Consider the following 14,068-nt stretch of genomic DNA (forward strand, 5'->3'; position numbering starts at 1 on the left):
AATGGCTTATGAGTCCAAGCGAGACCTCAATCAAATTTTCCATCTTGTTAGATCGCAAACACTTTTTGTTATTCAGCAGAGAGATCTGTCAAATATTTCTACAAGTTGAGTTAGAATTTCCTGTACGAAGAGAAATGCAAGTATTCTACGTATGTAGCGTTTCACATCCAACGAATAACAAGGTAATTGCTCGAATCTTTGGGAGGGGTTTGTTTTATTTATTTTTTTGCGATAATGGAAATATCGGGGAATTCTCAGCAATGACAGGAATATAGTTATCATGTGAATGAGGTAGAAATAAAAACAGCGTTCCCAGAGATGAATGAAAAAACGTTTTATTAAAAATCCACTGTTATTTCAAACACATCTTACATACATCTTCCATATATTATGCATATACACAGAGAAGGCCTTCTTAATCGATACAAATTGTTTCTATACAATCGACTACAAGGATAATAACGAACAGGAATGTTTTTTTGGCCGCTGTGTATGCACACATGCACACATATTTGAAATTATTCTAAAATTTTTATAAACTTCATCAATAGAATACTGAGTTGGCAGGCAGTAAAGCCAATTAATGATTCGATATCTTTAGTCGTCGTAGGGATTAAATTATTATCGATCATTGATTGTAAATAGCAACTCATTTACTTATTTCAGTTTCTTTCTAACGCAAGTATGCGTAAAGTAATTGACTAAACTCAATAAAAAATTGTCATGATTTAAAAGTAAAGTATGAAAAGTATAAAAACGAGAGAAAAGCTCTTGAAATGTTTTTAAAAAAACTCACAGTACAATAAATCGTTATAACATCAATAAATCTTACAACTATTTTTCAATTATTCCACTATTGAAAAACAGAGCTGAAGCTCTTGTGACACGTGTGGGTGAATGCATATTCTCAAAAGGTTACAGTTTCAGTACTAGATACCTTTTCGTTATTTGATTGAACAATTCATAAATAAAATAGCTTTGTTTAGAATACTTTGAGAAAATTTATAGCAAACAAAAAATTTCTAATTTTCCTTTACACCTAGGATTGTTAATCGTATGGAAATAATTAACTGTTTAGAGATTGAAGTGATGTAATTTCTTATTGTCTATGAACTAAACTTGTAATGATTTACCTTAACAGTATCCTACCGAGAAAAATTGCTCAGTTCTTCCTTATAATTCAAATAGACTAGCAACTATCATAATACGCAGAACTGATCCTCTTTAGAAGCAGTCTCTAGTTTAAAATACTCTATGTGATAATATCTGGAATTACAAAAATACGGAAATATGTTTAGAAAAATCTTAAAACTGACATTAATACTCAGCTCAGAATAATTTCGATATTTGAAAAGATCTAAGAAAACACGGTAATCGGGATTCTGAATTATCTTTTACACATGATTATCATCCAGACTTCGTTACTATTAATCATTTAAAAACTACATTAGCGAAAATTGCCATTACAGCTACCAAATTATAACACAGCGCTTTTTGAACACTGAAAAATTGACGCAGGATTCAATTTTATTGGTGCTTATCAGGCTTTTGAAAGTTACCAAATATAATAGCGTCAAATCTCCGAAATTCTTTCACTTCATGATATTTTAGCGTATTGTGTGTTTTATCACGCATATGATACAATTTCTTCAACGTGAATACAGTGCATATTCAAATCGATAAGACATCTCTAATTATCGATTCATTTCTATCACCAAACGTATTTTATCAGATTCATAAATTAATTTTAATTTACAGCTGCGTCAGATCGTATCAGTTCTATAATTGAGTGATGTTTTGAATACTGATTTGAAATTATACTAATTTTACTATCTTCCCGTATAAAGCATACCATTTGACCTCTTCTCACATTGAACATTTTTTAAGTTTTTCCAATTAGATTTTTGACAACAACACAGGGTCCTGCTCTGCCCATTTTTAATGGTGAAACCTAAAAATCAATCATATCGGTAATATAATTATTTCGAATTTGACATATTTCTCAGAATGACTGCAACGAATAGTTTATATGTGGGGAAAATGGATTCTGAGGTGTCTAACTTTTTCGACAAGACAGCTACGTCGGCAATGCAGTTCAGCCTGAAGCAGCTGGCCCGACCGTGGCACTCCACCCTGAATCTGCCTTGTTAACGTAGCTGACTTGTCAAAAAAGTTGGCCATGTCAGAATCCATTCCCCCATGTATGAAATAAGCTGAATGAAGTGTAACACGTAGAGAGAAAGAAAAAGGACCATACATTTACCTCTTGCCATTCGTTTAGATGAGGATCGTAAGCTTCAACCAGAGTAAGATATTGTTGACCATCGTATCCACCGACAGCTAAAAGCCTGTCGCCGAGTACACAAACGCCAACTGCGTCTCTGGCTACGCTCATTGCTGCCACCATCGTCCACGTGTCGGTTTTAGGATCGTACCTATTTGACAATACAGTTTTACTTTTTTTAAAAGCTTTTGAACTTGCCGAATAGTGGCGCTGGTCGGGATAAATCCAAAAAGTGGTCTTTGCAGTTAATAAACAATTGCTCATAACTTCTGATTTATTTTCACCTCTCAACGCAGTCGAATCGACTCGCACTGGGGTTGCTTGCAGGTGCGTCGTGTCCTCCTAAAGCGTAAAGATAACCGTTAACAACACCTACGCCAACTCCTCCTCGGCGTTTTGACATTGGAGCGCATGGTGTCCATTTATTTGTATGGGGATCGTAGCATTCCACTGTTCTTAAACACGAGCTACCATCTCTGCCACCTACAGCGTATAGCCTGAAAGGTACAAAACAGTAGGAATGACGATTATGATTAACATTTCGTTGGGAAATCAGAATTAACAATCGCGAGAAGAGTCGATTAACTTCACTCACTTGTTATTCAGCACTGCTACGCCAACCGTCGATCGTTGCGTCGACATGGGGGCAATGTAACTCCATTGGCGCGCTGCTGGATCCCACCTTTCTACTGTATTTAGAAAACTCCAACCATCATGTCCTCCGACAGCATACAAAGGTCCTTCTAATACCGCGACTCCTTGATCAGGAAGAAATAGTTGTCATTCGTTATTGTCGGATAATTTTTCTTAGAACAAAATTTCTTCTCAATCTATATTGAAAATGATTTCTGAGAGAACTCTAGAGTTATTCATATAAATTGTTTCAGTATTCGTTGCAAATTTCTCTTTGCCGTTCCTTTGAAGCCAGTTGGCAAAAAGTCTGTATGTCATACCTAATCCATGTCGATGCGTATTCATTGGTGGCAAAGTGTTCCAAATTAAACTAGAAAAGTCGAAACACTCAACGGTGTTCAAAGTTTTGAGACCATCCCTTCCTCCGACGACTAGTAATTTTTTTTCAACAACTGCAGCACCAAATTGCAAACGTCTTCCGCTCATGTTTGCCAAGTTTTTCCACGCGTTGTCTCTCAGTGAGAATGCATCAATAGATGTAGCACCTTGATATACATAGAGAAATTAGATTAAGTCGATGTAAAATCATTTTTGCAACAATTATCGATACGGGTATTGATACCTTTGTTAGCGTCCATTCCTCCTACGGCCAGCAATAAACCTACAGTCGCTTTTCGAGGTCTGGTACGACCGGATTGCAATAAGGGTCTGCGTTCAGGTAGTAGATGGTACTTCAAAGCCTCCATGACTAAATCTTGAGCAGCTCTTTGGTCTCTGAATACTTCGTTGCTTTCAATGTTGTCGGTTATGAACTGAGGGTATAATTAAAGGAGATTACTGTAAGTAGTGAGTTCTAGGCGATGCGTAAAGGACGATATAAGATGCATGTGATTTTGAAAGAGGCAATTTTTTAATGAACGGTGCGTCTCGACTTGTGTTGATAGCCTCTTTAAATGCAGTGACTTAAAATTCCGAAGAAATCATCCATCAGTGATCGGTAGCTTCCACAGTTAAATACAATAAAAGTGGAAGAGAGTTTTGTATGGTACGGATTAGACCGTTTACTAAACACCAAAAATTTATTGGCATTGCAAACGACAGAAGTAATTCAAAGTTTCTCATTCAAATTTGAAGGGCGGGCAATATCAATTTATTTGAACTTACAGCAGGCGATAGTAGCGGCAGTTTAACATAGCTTAGTAACTTGCTTGCATCCTTGCACCGATTATCAGGATCATGTTGCAACCATGTCATTAGAGCCTGAAAGAAAAAAAAAAGGAAATATTTTTATTAAAGGTAAAGGACTTTTAAAAATTATGTAGATAAAAGTGTATTTGTATTTTTTAATCGTACGTGAAAAATCGTTTCCTCCGACGGAACGTTTACATCCTCGGATTCCAAAAGTTTAGCGACTTCGTTACCGGATAGGGATAAAAATTCTTGATTGCTTATTACTTCCATGAAATGTTCTGTCGTGTAGGCGTGCGCGACGCTTAATAAATGCGCGCAGCCTTGAGTATCGGCGAACATTCTTATACCGAGACAATTACTTGGGTGAAGTTGTTTTATTAAAAAGTGACAGCAGGCTTTCACCACCGGATTCAATTGTAGCAGACATGCAGTTCCGAGTAGTGTTTCGACGCTATCTTCTCGCAGTTCTATGCATCCTGTTAGAAATAAATAAAATTCAATTAATATCTTTGATAAACTTGCAACATTGGGAAACTTATGAGGAAATTGTACCATTTTTAGATTGCTGGCTCAACGATTCTAAGATTAACTCTGTTCAAGTCTTTTTGACCTTACTCCGCTCGTATACAAATTAAATTTTCATTACCGGTATAACAGTACTGGACGAGTGCCAAGAGCGCATCTCCATCAACTCCCATCAGCTCGATTTCATGCTGTGCCGATTCTCTCAGGGTGCTTGTAAACATTGCTGCAAAATATTCTGAGCCAGCGCTCAGAACAAGACGATGCGCAGGAATTCGTCTGTTGCCTGGAAATATTACAAAGACAAATATTGAAAGTTTCCATGGAACAATGTATTTGGTACGTTTTCCTATACAATTTGTTACATAATTTTTTTCTGATGTCCTCTAAATCGTGAAGATGCATTTAAAATTTGTATCGTAATGAACTTTTATCGGACAGATATTGAGGAAACCGTTATTAATGTTTTTGTTTTTATTCCATTGGTTTATACTTTGGCATAGTTTATGTTGTAGGCTGCAATTGTCTATTTAACATTGTGAAATGAAACCATGAGACAGTTGAGTTTGCAAGTCTCCTTGCAACATGATTTTTCTGGTTATTCTGTGTTTATATTTTTTATCTATCTTTACAATTGATGTAAAGATATGAAAAACTTTTAGTTTAGCTTATATTTGAAACTAAATTTGAAATTTCCTTTGTGTAATGAATTTTCTGGATGATTTTTTTTCGCTTCTCCGTCATTCAGAAAGTAGTTTCTTGAAATAGATTAGATACAATTTTTTCTTCTTTTCAAGGTTTCCTGCATCACTGTTGCTGAATGAACGTGTAGTTCTTTCTTTAATTTTCAACATTGGTCAGAGTTTTTCACGTGTGCTTTTTAACACTTATTCGTCATTCGTATTGTGATAGAAGCGAAGTGCTGAAACATACAGCCTGAAAAAAAAACAACATAAAGAGCGTTATCTCCTTTGCCTGATCATCAGGCTTACCTGCCACCAAAGTGACATCGGTGAGCTGTTGCTTCTGGAAGTAAGAATCCATAACTTTGAGGCTATTCTCGGCATGTTTGAGAACCCGGAAGTTTTCATCCTGTGATATCGAAATGCTTGACACAATGCTGGATATGCTCTGCTCACTCGTCGATGCTTCTCTTTGTGAAAAACGGATTTCCGTATCGGCTTTGTTCAAACGGATCTCCGGATCGCCTTTGTTCGAACGGGCTGTCGGCATTATTGCGGATTTTCTAATTAAAAAAACTCGCGATTAAAACAAACCAACAAAAAACACAACGAGGTAATCGTCGCTGCACGTGTTTAAAATAATCTCCGATATTTTTCCCAGACTTAATTATCAGTTTCGAATATCGGGCGGGCTTGCTTCATTTCGTTCTGTCAAAATCACACTCAACGGTGATGTTACGCTGTTTTTTTGTTTCTACTTTAATTTGACAGCCGCGTTGTAAACAATGCTCGTTTGACACTACAGATCGCGAATTTTTAACCCCCAAATTGACGCCATCGTATTTTATTGCGCATGCGTCAAACCTCCGCCAATAATAGGATTTTCTTTTGCCCGGGAAATTTGAATGTGAAACGAATTTGGCACAATTTTCAAAAAAGTTATTTTATATCAGTAGCCCGGTTTCATTCTGTTAAAATCACGGTCAACGGTGATGTTACGCTGTCAATTTGCTTCTGCTTTAATTTGACAGCCGCGTTGTTAATGCTCGTTTGACACTATAGATCGCGAATTTTTAACCCCCAAATTGACGCCATCGTATTTTATTGCGCATGCGTCAAACCTCCGCAAAAAATAGGATTTTCTTTTGCCCGGGAAATTTGAACGTGAAACGAATTTGGCACAATTTTCAAAAAGTTATCCCATTTTACAGTGTTTTCGGCTGATGCAAATTCATGAAATTTTTCAGTAATACTAGGTTGTTTAATAATCTGTACAATGACCCGATTTCTAACTATAGGTAGATTGATGGACATTTTTAACATACTTGTTATTTTCTTTTTCGCCAAGTTTGTTGATTGAAGATATCTAATTTGGGTGCATAAGAACGCAATTTTTGTTCAATCATCACTGAAATTGATCGAGACAACATGTGAATTTTTCTGTAGATTTTGTTGGCTCCTTAATGAAGATTGAAAAATAACAAACTTACAGCTGTTTCGATTTTCAAATTTCATCAGCATCGTGGACTGGATTCATATTTAAAACAAAGGATTCGAATCATTACAGTTGATTTGTCTCTTATCTTCTTGCTAATTGAAATTATGTAATAAGAGGGAGAAGGTGATAAATGAGATTTCAATCAGTATAATTCACGCACACTTTTTAATTCAGTAATAACTTTACAAATACATGGGTAACGTAATAGAAAACAATTTCTTTGGCACATTTATGGTGTTTATATTTAAACATATATGGTTTTTGCCTTATCTGACATGATACGAACTGCTTTATTAGCAAAAAAAAAAAAAAAAAAAGTGGAAGCAGGGTGGGAACATTTGTCCATAAAAATTGACAACAATATAAATACCCTGAAAATCAGACAACGGCTATCGTGACCGTCATTTCGTAATAGGAAGACAGAATTTTTCTGATTTCCAAGATTTTCACGTCACTGTTGCTGAACGAATGCTGGTGAAAATGCTGAATTATTGAGAACTTAGAAGTCAGCAAACAATGCAAATAAAGATATTAGATAATAATAACCATAACGGTGATATAATTATTATTGTCATGAGTTTATCACTTGCGTGTAAGTATATATGTATATGATGAAGATAAACATTCCTACAGTTTGGTTTTTATCTTCACAATTCATGAATGCCAACTAGCTGCTTGGGTACATGTGTATAATAACGTGGCAAAATAATTACAATCAGCAATATTAGGTATTATCTAAACTGCTGCGGGTATTGGAAAAGTGAATTAACTGCGCAATTGATTGGCGTTATTAGATTAATGGTTAATTAAATACCGATTCAAGCTAATGCATAAAGCGTTCATAAACGAATTCTGGAGGGAATAAAAATTAAAATAGGCGTATCGCATAATTACTTGATTATAATATATTTGGGATTAGGTCTGAAGATTCGTGGCTATTTGTGAAATTGAACGATCACCAATTAATCGCACTGGGAGTGGTTATTAATTTCTTTAGATGCGCAATGAAGTATCAATATCTCAAGTACTATTTTAGAATAAGACTTTTGATATATAAAAAAAAAAAAAAAATTTACGATTAAAAAAATGAATCACCTTAGATGCATCTTGTGAAATATTAATAGTTACAAACTATTAGCTAGTAAAAAGTTGTTAATAGGGTTTATACAAGAAATCGCATGAATTTAAAATTTCATTGTTTAACTCAAGCAATTAGTGAAGAAGCAACTTTTTCGAAGTTGGTGTATTTTTTTATAAAGTAATTTCATTCTGAAGGTAATTTCGCTGGAAGTTTTCCTCTTCAGTGTATGTTTAATGAATTATTTTTACCGTCATTGACAATAGTTGACATTGCTCTACTTACATATGATACATATTGATATATTTATAGCAAATATAGTATAGTATAGGGTGTACAATGTTAGATTAACGGTTTGAGTTTTTTTCAAGCAATCTACATTTTTAGCTAGGGCGAACTAGTTTTGAATCCATTCTTTTGCCTTTGCAAAACACGATCATCAGTATCACAACTTAGCCAGCTATGAATTAATCGTGCGTTTGTTATAGCTAGGCGTTTTTATTTATTTATTTATAAATTATACAGACTTTTATACCCTTTTTAGTTTCTGAAATTTTAATGCTACAATATCAGTTATATTATTTACACGCTTAAAACGAATACTTTGCAAAGATATCTTTTCTTGATTTCGTATCGAAATACAAAATGAAGAGAATGCTTTCCGTCTCCAACTAAGTAGATTAATTTATATACAAGTCTTAAAATACAAATACAGCCACTGATTTATTCTTTACAAATTGTACACAAAGTGAGCGAGGCACTTGTTTGTTAATCCATAATAATAAATGGTAGCAACCATAACAAGTGGAATCAATTGTGCGATTTGATTCGGCGAACATTCTATTCAATGAATGTTATCGATATTGGGGATTGTTAAGTAAACGGAAACTTGAGCAACGCGAATTATAAACTGTAAAAAGCTTTCAATAACAAACTACAGAATAAAAAACGTATACATAAATCTGTTAAGTGTATACAATTATAACGTATGCTGTATACACATCAAATCGTTGGTAATAATTTGGTATGATAATAAATGTATAACATTGATATAGCACCCGTCCACTGTACCAATTGTTACTAACTATTATCTACGTACAGTGCATTGGTAAATGCGATAATATATCATGAGCAAAATCTGCGGAGTATGTTTAGAGTTGAAGTAAATGTCGTCTATTAATTTCGAATACCGTGATTGCTAGAATTTAGTTTCTGGCAACGATCCGTATTTTCTGCACAATCTTTGAAAATTTATTAATTTACTATATACAGATAGCTGTGTTGCAAACTGTTTCTGACTTGGCAGAACTGCTGCCTGTGCTCGATTCGTCAAAACTGGAATACGGTTTCTTACGACAACAAAAAAATCTGTCGAACAATTCTGTGATATTCTCAGATTCTTCGTTCTCTGACATGTATGCACCGCTCGACGCCTCGTCTGTACAACTGGCGACAAAGGATTGCAAATCGCTCTTTGGGAAACCGTCGCGATAGTAGAGTTTTATCGTGTCGTAAGCATCCATTATCACGGATATGAAAAGACTTAGAACCACGTAAATGTAGAGTGAAATAAACGTGTATAGGTATATCCTTGAGTACCACCAGAGCATGGGCGATTTGAACGACATTATTGAAAATGTTGCAAACATATCGTCACCGTTTATCAGGGCAAAGAGGCATTCCGACGTTGTAGCTAAAGAGCGGAACTTCAGGTGATACGGGCCAAGGATTAGCCAGCCGCAGAAAGTGAAACCAGCGTATATCAATATTGCACAAATTAAAAACCTGGCTACTTTGGGTGCAGCCTTTTTCAACGTCAGTATAACGACGTTGTACGTTTTAAAGAATCCCAAATACCTTAGGACTCCGAACCACACCAAAAGATTACCGGTACCGAGAAAAACACTGCAGGTATTCCACTGATCGCCTCCGTAGTGTGTTCTCTCAATTTGCTCCTTGATAGCGGATCCCATTATGATCAATAGATCGTTGATGATTATCATGATGTACCATAAATTGAGGAACTCAAGCCTGCCTTCAACACTCAGCTTTTTGCCATACGTGTTTTGGAAGAAACTTACAGTTTCATACTTGAGTAGCTGTGCTTTGCATATTGCTCTCGAACAGAGAATCAGCGATATCGTGCAAACAATGATTACCAGCATATTCAGAAGTGTTCCCAGCTTCATTTCAATCTCATTATCCATTATGTAAGTTGCATCTTCCTTGCAACGCAGTCTTATCGGATCCGCGTCCAAAGACAAAAGCATTTGTCCATCGTGATCTCGATTGTCAAAATCAATCGTAATGTTGAACAGATAGCAATCAGGCGGTGTAATTGCTCCAGCTGCTTTGAAGTTGACAGTTTTAATGGCAAACTTCAAATACGCCCTCACTAACGCAGGGAAATCGATGGGCTCTTGTTTTTCTTGGAAAAATTTACGGGACTCAAAACTTTTGGATAGATTGTGTGTCACATTGAAGCATTTCTCTACGATTTCGCTGTTGAAGACGTAGCTCTCGTTGAAGCCAAATATCTTTCCCACTTTGTAACGGTGAAGACACAGTTGAACTGGTACTATCGAGTTATCTTCAGCTACATAAGAATAAGGGCCTATCGCGTTGCTTAGGTTGTTGTAACCTTTCAAGGCGTAATCTATCGTCTGAAAAAATTCATCTTGTCTGTACAGCGCAAGTGGGCCAATTGCCGGCGGATAGGCGGCAACCTGGAAAAAAGAATCGTGCGGATGAGTTTTATTTGCATTGATTTTTTAGTAATTCTATTGTAAGGGATCAGTACGAGTTGACTTAAATGAACAGCGCAAATACACAGTCGGTCATAGTTGCGAATTTAATAAAATGAAAATAAAAATAGTGTTGTAAACGAATATTGGGGGTTTCTATTTTCCTTATCGTTAATCAGTGATGATCACATAGCAATGGTCTAATCCTTGATTACCGCAAATTATAAAAACTGTAAGGACAGTCTCAGTTTGATAAAAATGGCTCTGGCATTGCATCGACTCGTACCAATTTTCCTGATTTTAATTTTCACACACCTCCTGAGTGTTGTCCCATCCCTTTAGAAACAGGTGTGAAAATGCAATTCGGTTATCCCATGTGTAATTGACGTGCATGTAATTGTTGTGAGCGAAAAGGCATAGCTGTACCGTGACCAGTATTAGTTTGATCACTTGGATAATAAATTTGTACGGTATCCTACGCTTGGCATGCCACTTCTCTATAGGATTCATGAAGAAGAATCTCAGCTTGCGTCGCATTATATTCTCCGCCGCAGTCATCGAACTATAGAAGTGGTGACTCGGTCGCGGACTCGATTGCATGGCCCTGCAAAAAGAAATCCTCATGAAATTATACAACAAAGTGAGACATTTCTTATTGACAAAATTGAAATAACTCTTTCATTATTTCTCTTTGATCGCTTTTAAACAAAACTATACAACATAAAAGATGTAGTTTTGATAAAAATAATCCAATATCGTGACATTTTAAGCAATGAAATATGAACACAAAATTCGTTTGTCTGAACTATCAAAGTTTTGGGGGGCAATGAAGAAAATTAAAGAATATAAGGCAATCGTTATACCGGAGAAGCATATTTGAATCTCATTCTCAATCATGTTGAAGTTAGTAACGTTATTGCAATGATTCATGCCGAGGTGAAAGTTTTATCTTGCAATTTTGGAACTGTTTGAAATTCATATAATAACAGAAAACACGCACTCATATTCTGCAGTCTTAGTTGCATCAAAATCATTGTAAAAATAAAAAAATTATTTTTTCCCAATGTTCCGTTACGATAAGGTTACTAACTTCAAGCTTGTCATTCTCTTTGTTCTATCGCGAATAGCTCGACGGTTATATTGTTCGTAGTTTCTCCACGTAAATTAACGTTCCATATTTCAAGTACGATAAAATTGGCGGTTTTCGTCTGTACTGAAATTAGGAACGAAACAGAAACACCAACGTCTTTTGTTTTTGTTTTCTTTGTCGCGCGGTCGTTTTCACGAAACAAAAGAAAGTGGGGAAAATAATAGAATTCGATCCAACCTCGGCTGATCATTTTCATTCCCGTTCAGCAAGTCGCTGTCATCCCCGCTGTCATCACCGTGGCTCCAACTGTTGTTTCGCAAAACGTTGTTGCTGCCCGTTGTGTTGTTTTTTTTCTTCTCTCGAGAAGACGTCGTCGCCGACGTTGTCAACCCCTCCGCCATTTTCCTGGTACTAGATGCCCGCGGTTGGTGAACGACAGCAGACGCAGCGGGCCAGCCGAGATGAACCAGGGCGATTATATCGCGCGGAGGATTGTTGTCCCTACGTTCATCCAGCGGTGATTTATTTTTAATATATTTTCTAGATTTTAAAACTCTTATTCACCGCGAGGTACCATACGGACTGACACAAAAATACACTCGTCTACTCGATCATCGCCACAGCATTTTCTCCTCGAGATTACGTTACGAAATTATCGCGATCAACCGACACCCACGCGACCTCGAGACACACTATTCACTTCGTCCTTCCCTCTCTCTATCTATGTAGGCGTTTACTATGCATACAGTTGTTTTTTCAGCAACGTGAAAGCACCGATAGTGTGTGCGATAGTGCGCACGGACACAATTCATATCAGGCATATGCCATGTCTAAACTTGGCGGCCGAGGTAAATAATTCGGGGCCTCACAGGCAGACTGCGCTGTCGTTAGTATGGCCTGTAGGATTTGTGAATTATGTAGTTGAACAATAGAACCGAGTAAATTATATTATTTGCGTTTGTGAAAGGACATCGGAGTAGGTTATCATGTATTCGAATCATTTTCGGACGGTTAATTTCCAAATTTCCATTAACTCTGGTTGTAAAACATTTTTCATAGATACAGCTGTATTTTCTAGAATTACATATCGAAATACAAGCAAGAAAGAGTTGAACAAAAATTTCGAAATTCGAGATTAATCGGACCATTTCAAATTAACGCGGGAATCGCACGGTATACTTGGGCTGCGTTCCGAAATTATCTGGCAGCGCTAAAAATTCCCTAGGACAGAGGTAGATTGTTGACAGCACTGGGAGCTAGTTTCGGCTCTCTGGTTTCGGTATGTTCGAAATTCATCCAGATTGTTACTCCTGAGAAAATTTTGATAACCAGCTTTCAACAGGTTCAACAGACTTCGAAATAGATTCGTTGGTGTTCAGTGATGGTAATAAAGAATAAAATATACGAACATTACGGTCGGATGTTACACCAATGGGTCGATTATGTAGTTTTACTTTTCACATTTTCCACCATCCAAACATTCTGATTGGTTGATTAAACCTTGCAACCTAATCACAATGCTCGGATGGTGGGAAATGTGAAAAGTGAAATTAACACTGAAACGTGCGAGTTTTCTGCACTATCGACTCTACCTAACTGACTCTTACCGGTATTCGTAGCACGCAAATTAGTGTCGGCAGTCGACGTGGAGAGGGAGTGAAAGAGTGAAGAGGAATGATAAAAAGTAACATGTCCGTGATTTTTTATGGCATTGTAAATATGCTGTTCAGTTTTCGAATTAGGTTGCATAGATAATTTTCACCAATTTGGTAAAAGAAAGTCGTATTGAATTGATGGTTGCAATATTAACCCAAGGTGGATATTGATTTGTATGATATTGCTGTTGAAATTCTCCTCGCAATGTATATTTGCATATTCAATTGCATTTTGTGAGTTTAATTCACTTTGAAGCAAATTCAGGAAAGACAGACAAAGGAAGAAAAAGTCGAGATTAATCCTTTTCAACGCTGATTATGCTGCCCTATATTTGTGCGTACTTATGATTTGTATTGAGACATCGGGATACATTTTGTATTTTTTTTTTTTTTTTGTAAACCAATAGCTGACATTTTTGTACCAAAAAATCTCGAACAAGAGATTTAAGAATTATCGTATCTGTTTTCTCCGATTAAATTGTTCCGAATGAAATGTTGCGGTCATTGTATGAGTATAATATTCGACCAAGTATTGAAACTCGACCGGAAATTGTTTTTATTGCCGAATAGAGAAGAATTCAATACTGCTTTTTACAAAAATATATTGTGATATTGCCAAATGAGATGATGAAAAATTTCATAAAGTAATGTTCTGGTATTATATTGTTGAACAGATATTGTATTTAAATG

At 36.2% G+C, this 14,068-nt stretch overlaps 2 protein-coding genes across 4 annotated transcripts; both read right to left on the bottom strand.

Annotated features, from left to right (window-relative positions):
- Positions 1-319: 319 nt before the first annotated feature.
- Positions 320-6,128, bottom strand: LOC107220875 (kelch-like protein 5). Of its 3 annotated transcripts, XM_046744624.1 has the most exons (11): positions 5,623-5,762; positions 5,124-5,566; positions 4,755-4,916; positions 4,271-4,584; positions 4,082-4,177; positions 3,540-3,729; positions 3,238-3,462; positions 2,880-3,042; positions 2,569-2,781; positions 2,258-2,435; positions 320-1,951 (listed from the first exon to the last, which is right to left on the bottom strand). In XM_046744624.1, exons 3-11 carry the CDS (start codon positions 4,852-4,854, stop codon positions 1,883-1,885), a joined length of 1,548 nt encoding a protein of 515 aa, XP_046600580.1. In that variant the 5' UTR covers positions 4,855-4,916; positions 5,124-5,566; positions 5,623-5,762; the 3' UTR covers positions 320-1,882. The 3 variants fall into 3 exon arrangements, with proteins under 3 accessions (XP_046600580.1, XP_015515130.1, XP_015515129.1); XM_015659644.2 differs by lacking the exon at positions 5,124-5,566 and having other exon boundaries at positions 2,264-2,435; positions 5,623-6,128; XM_015659643.2 differs by lacking the exon at positions 5,124-5,566 and having other exon boundaries at positions 5,623-6,128.
- Positions 6,129-7,695: 1,567 nt separating this feature from the next.
- Positions 7,696-12,513, bottom strand: LOC107220874 (mucolipin-3). Its single transcript, XM_015659642.2, has 3 exons — positions 11,961-12,513; positions 10,949-11,237; positions 7,696-10,615 (listed from the first exon to the last, which is right to left on the bottom strand). Exons 1-3 carry the CDS (start codon positions 12,122-12,124, stop codon positions 9,152-9,154), a joined length of 1,917 nt encoding a protein of 638 aa, XP_015515128.2. The 5' UTR covers positions 12,125-12,513; the 3' UTR covers positions 7,696-9,151.
- Between the last annotated feature and the right edge of the window lie 1,555 nt (positions 12,514-14,068).

This window comes from Neodiprion lecontei, chromosome 7 (genome assembly GCF_021901455.1).
Source record: "Neodiprion lecontei isolate iyNeoLeco1 chromosome 7, iyNeoLeco1.1, whole genome shotgun sequence".
In the NCBI taxonomy this organism is placed as follows: Eukaryota; Metazoa; Arthropoda; class Insecta; order Hymenoptera; family Diprionidae; genus Neodiprion; species Neodiprion lecontei.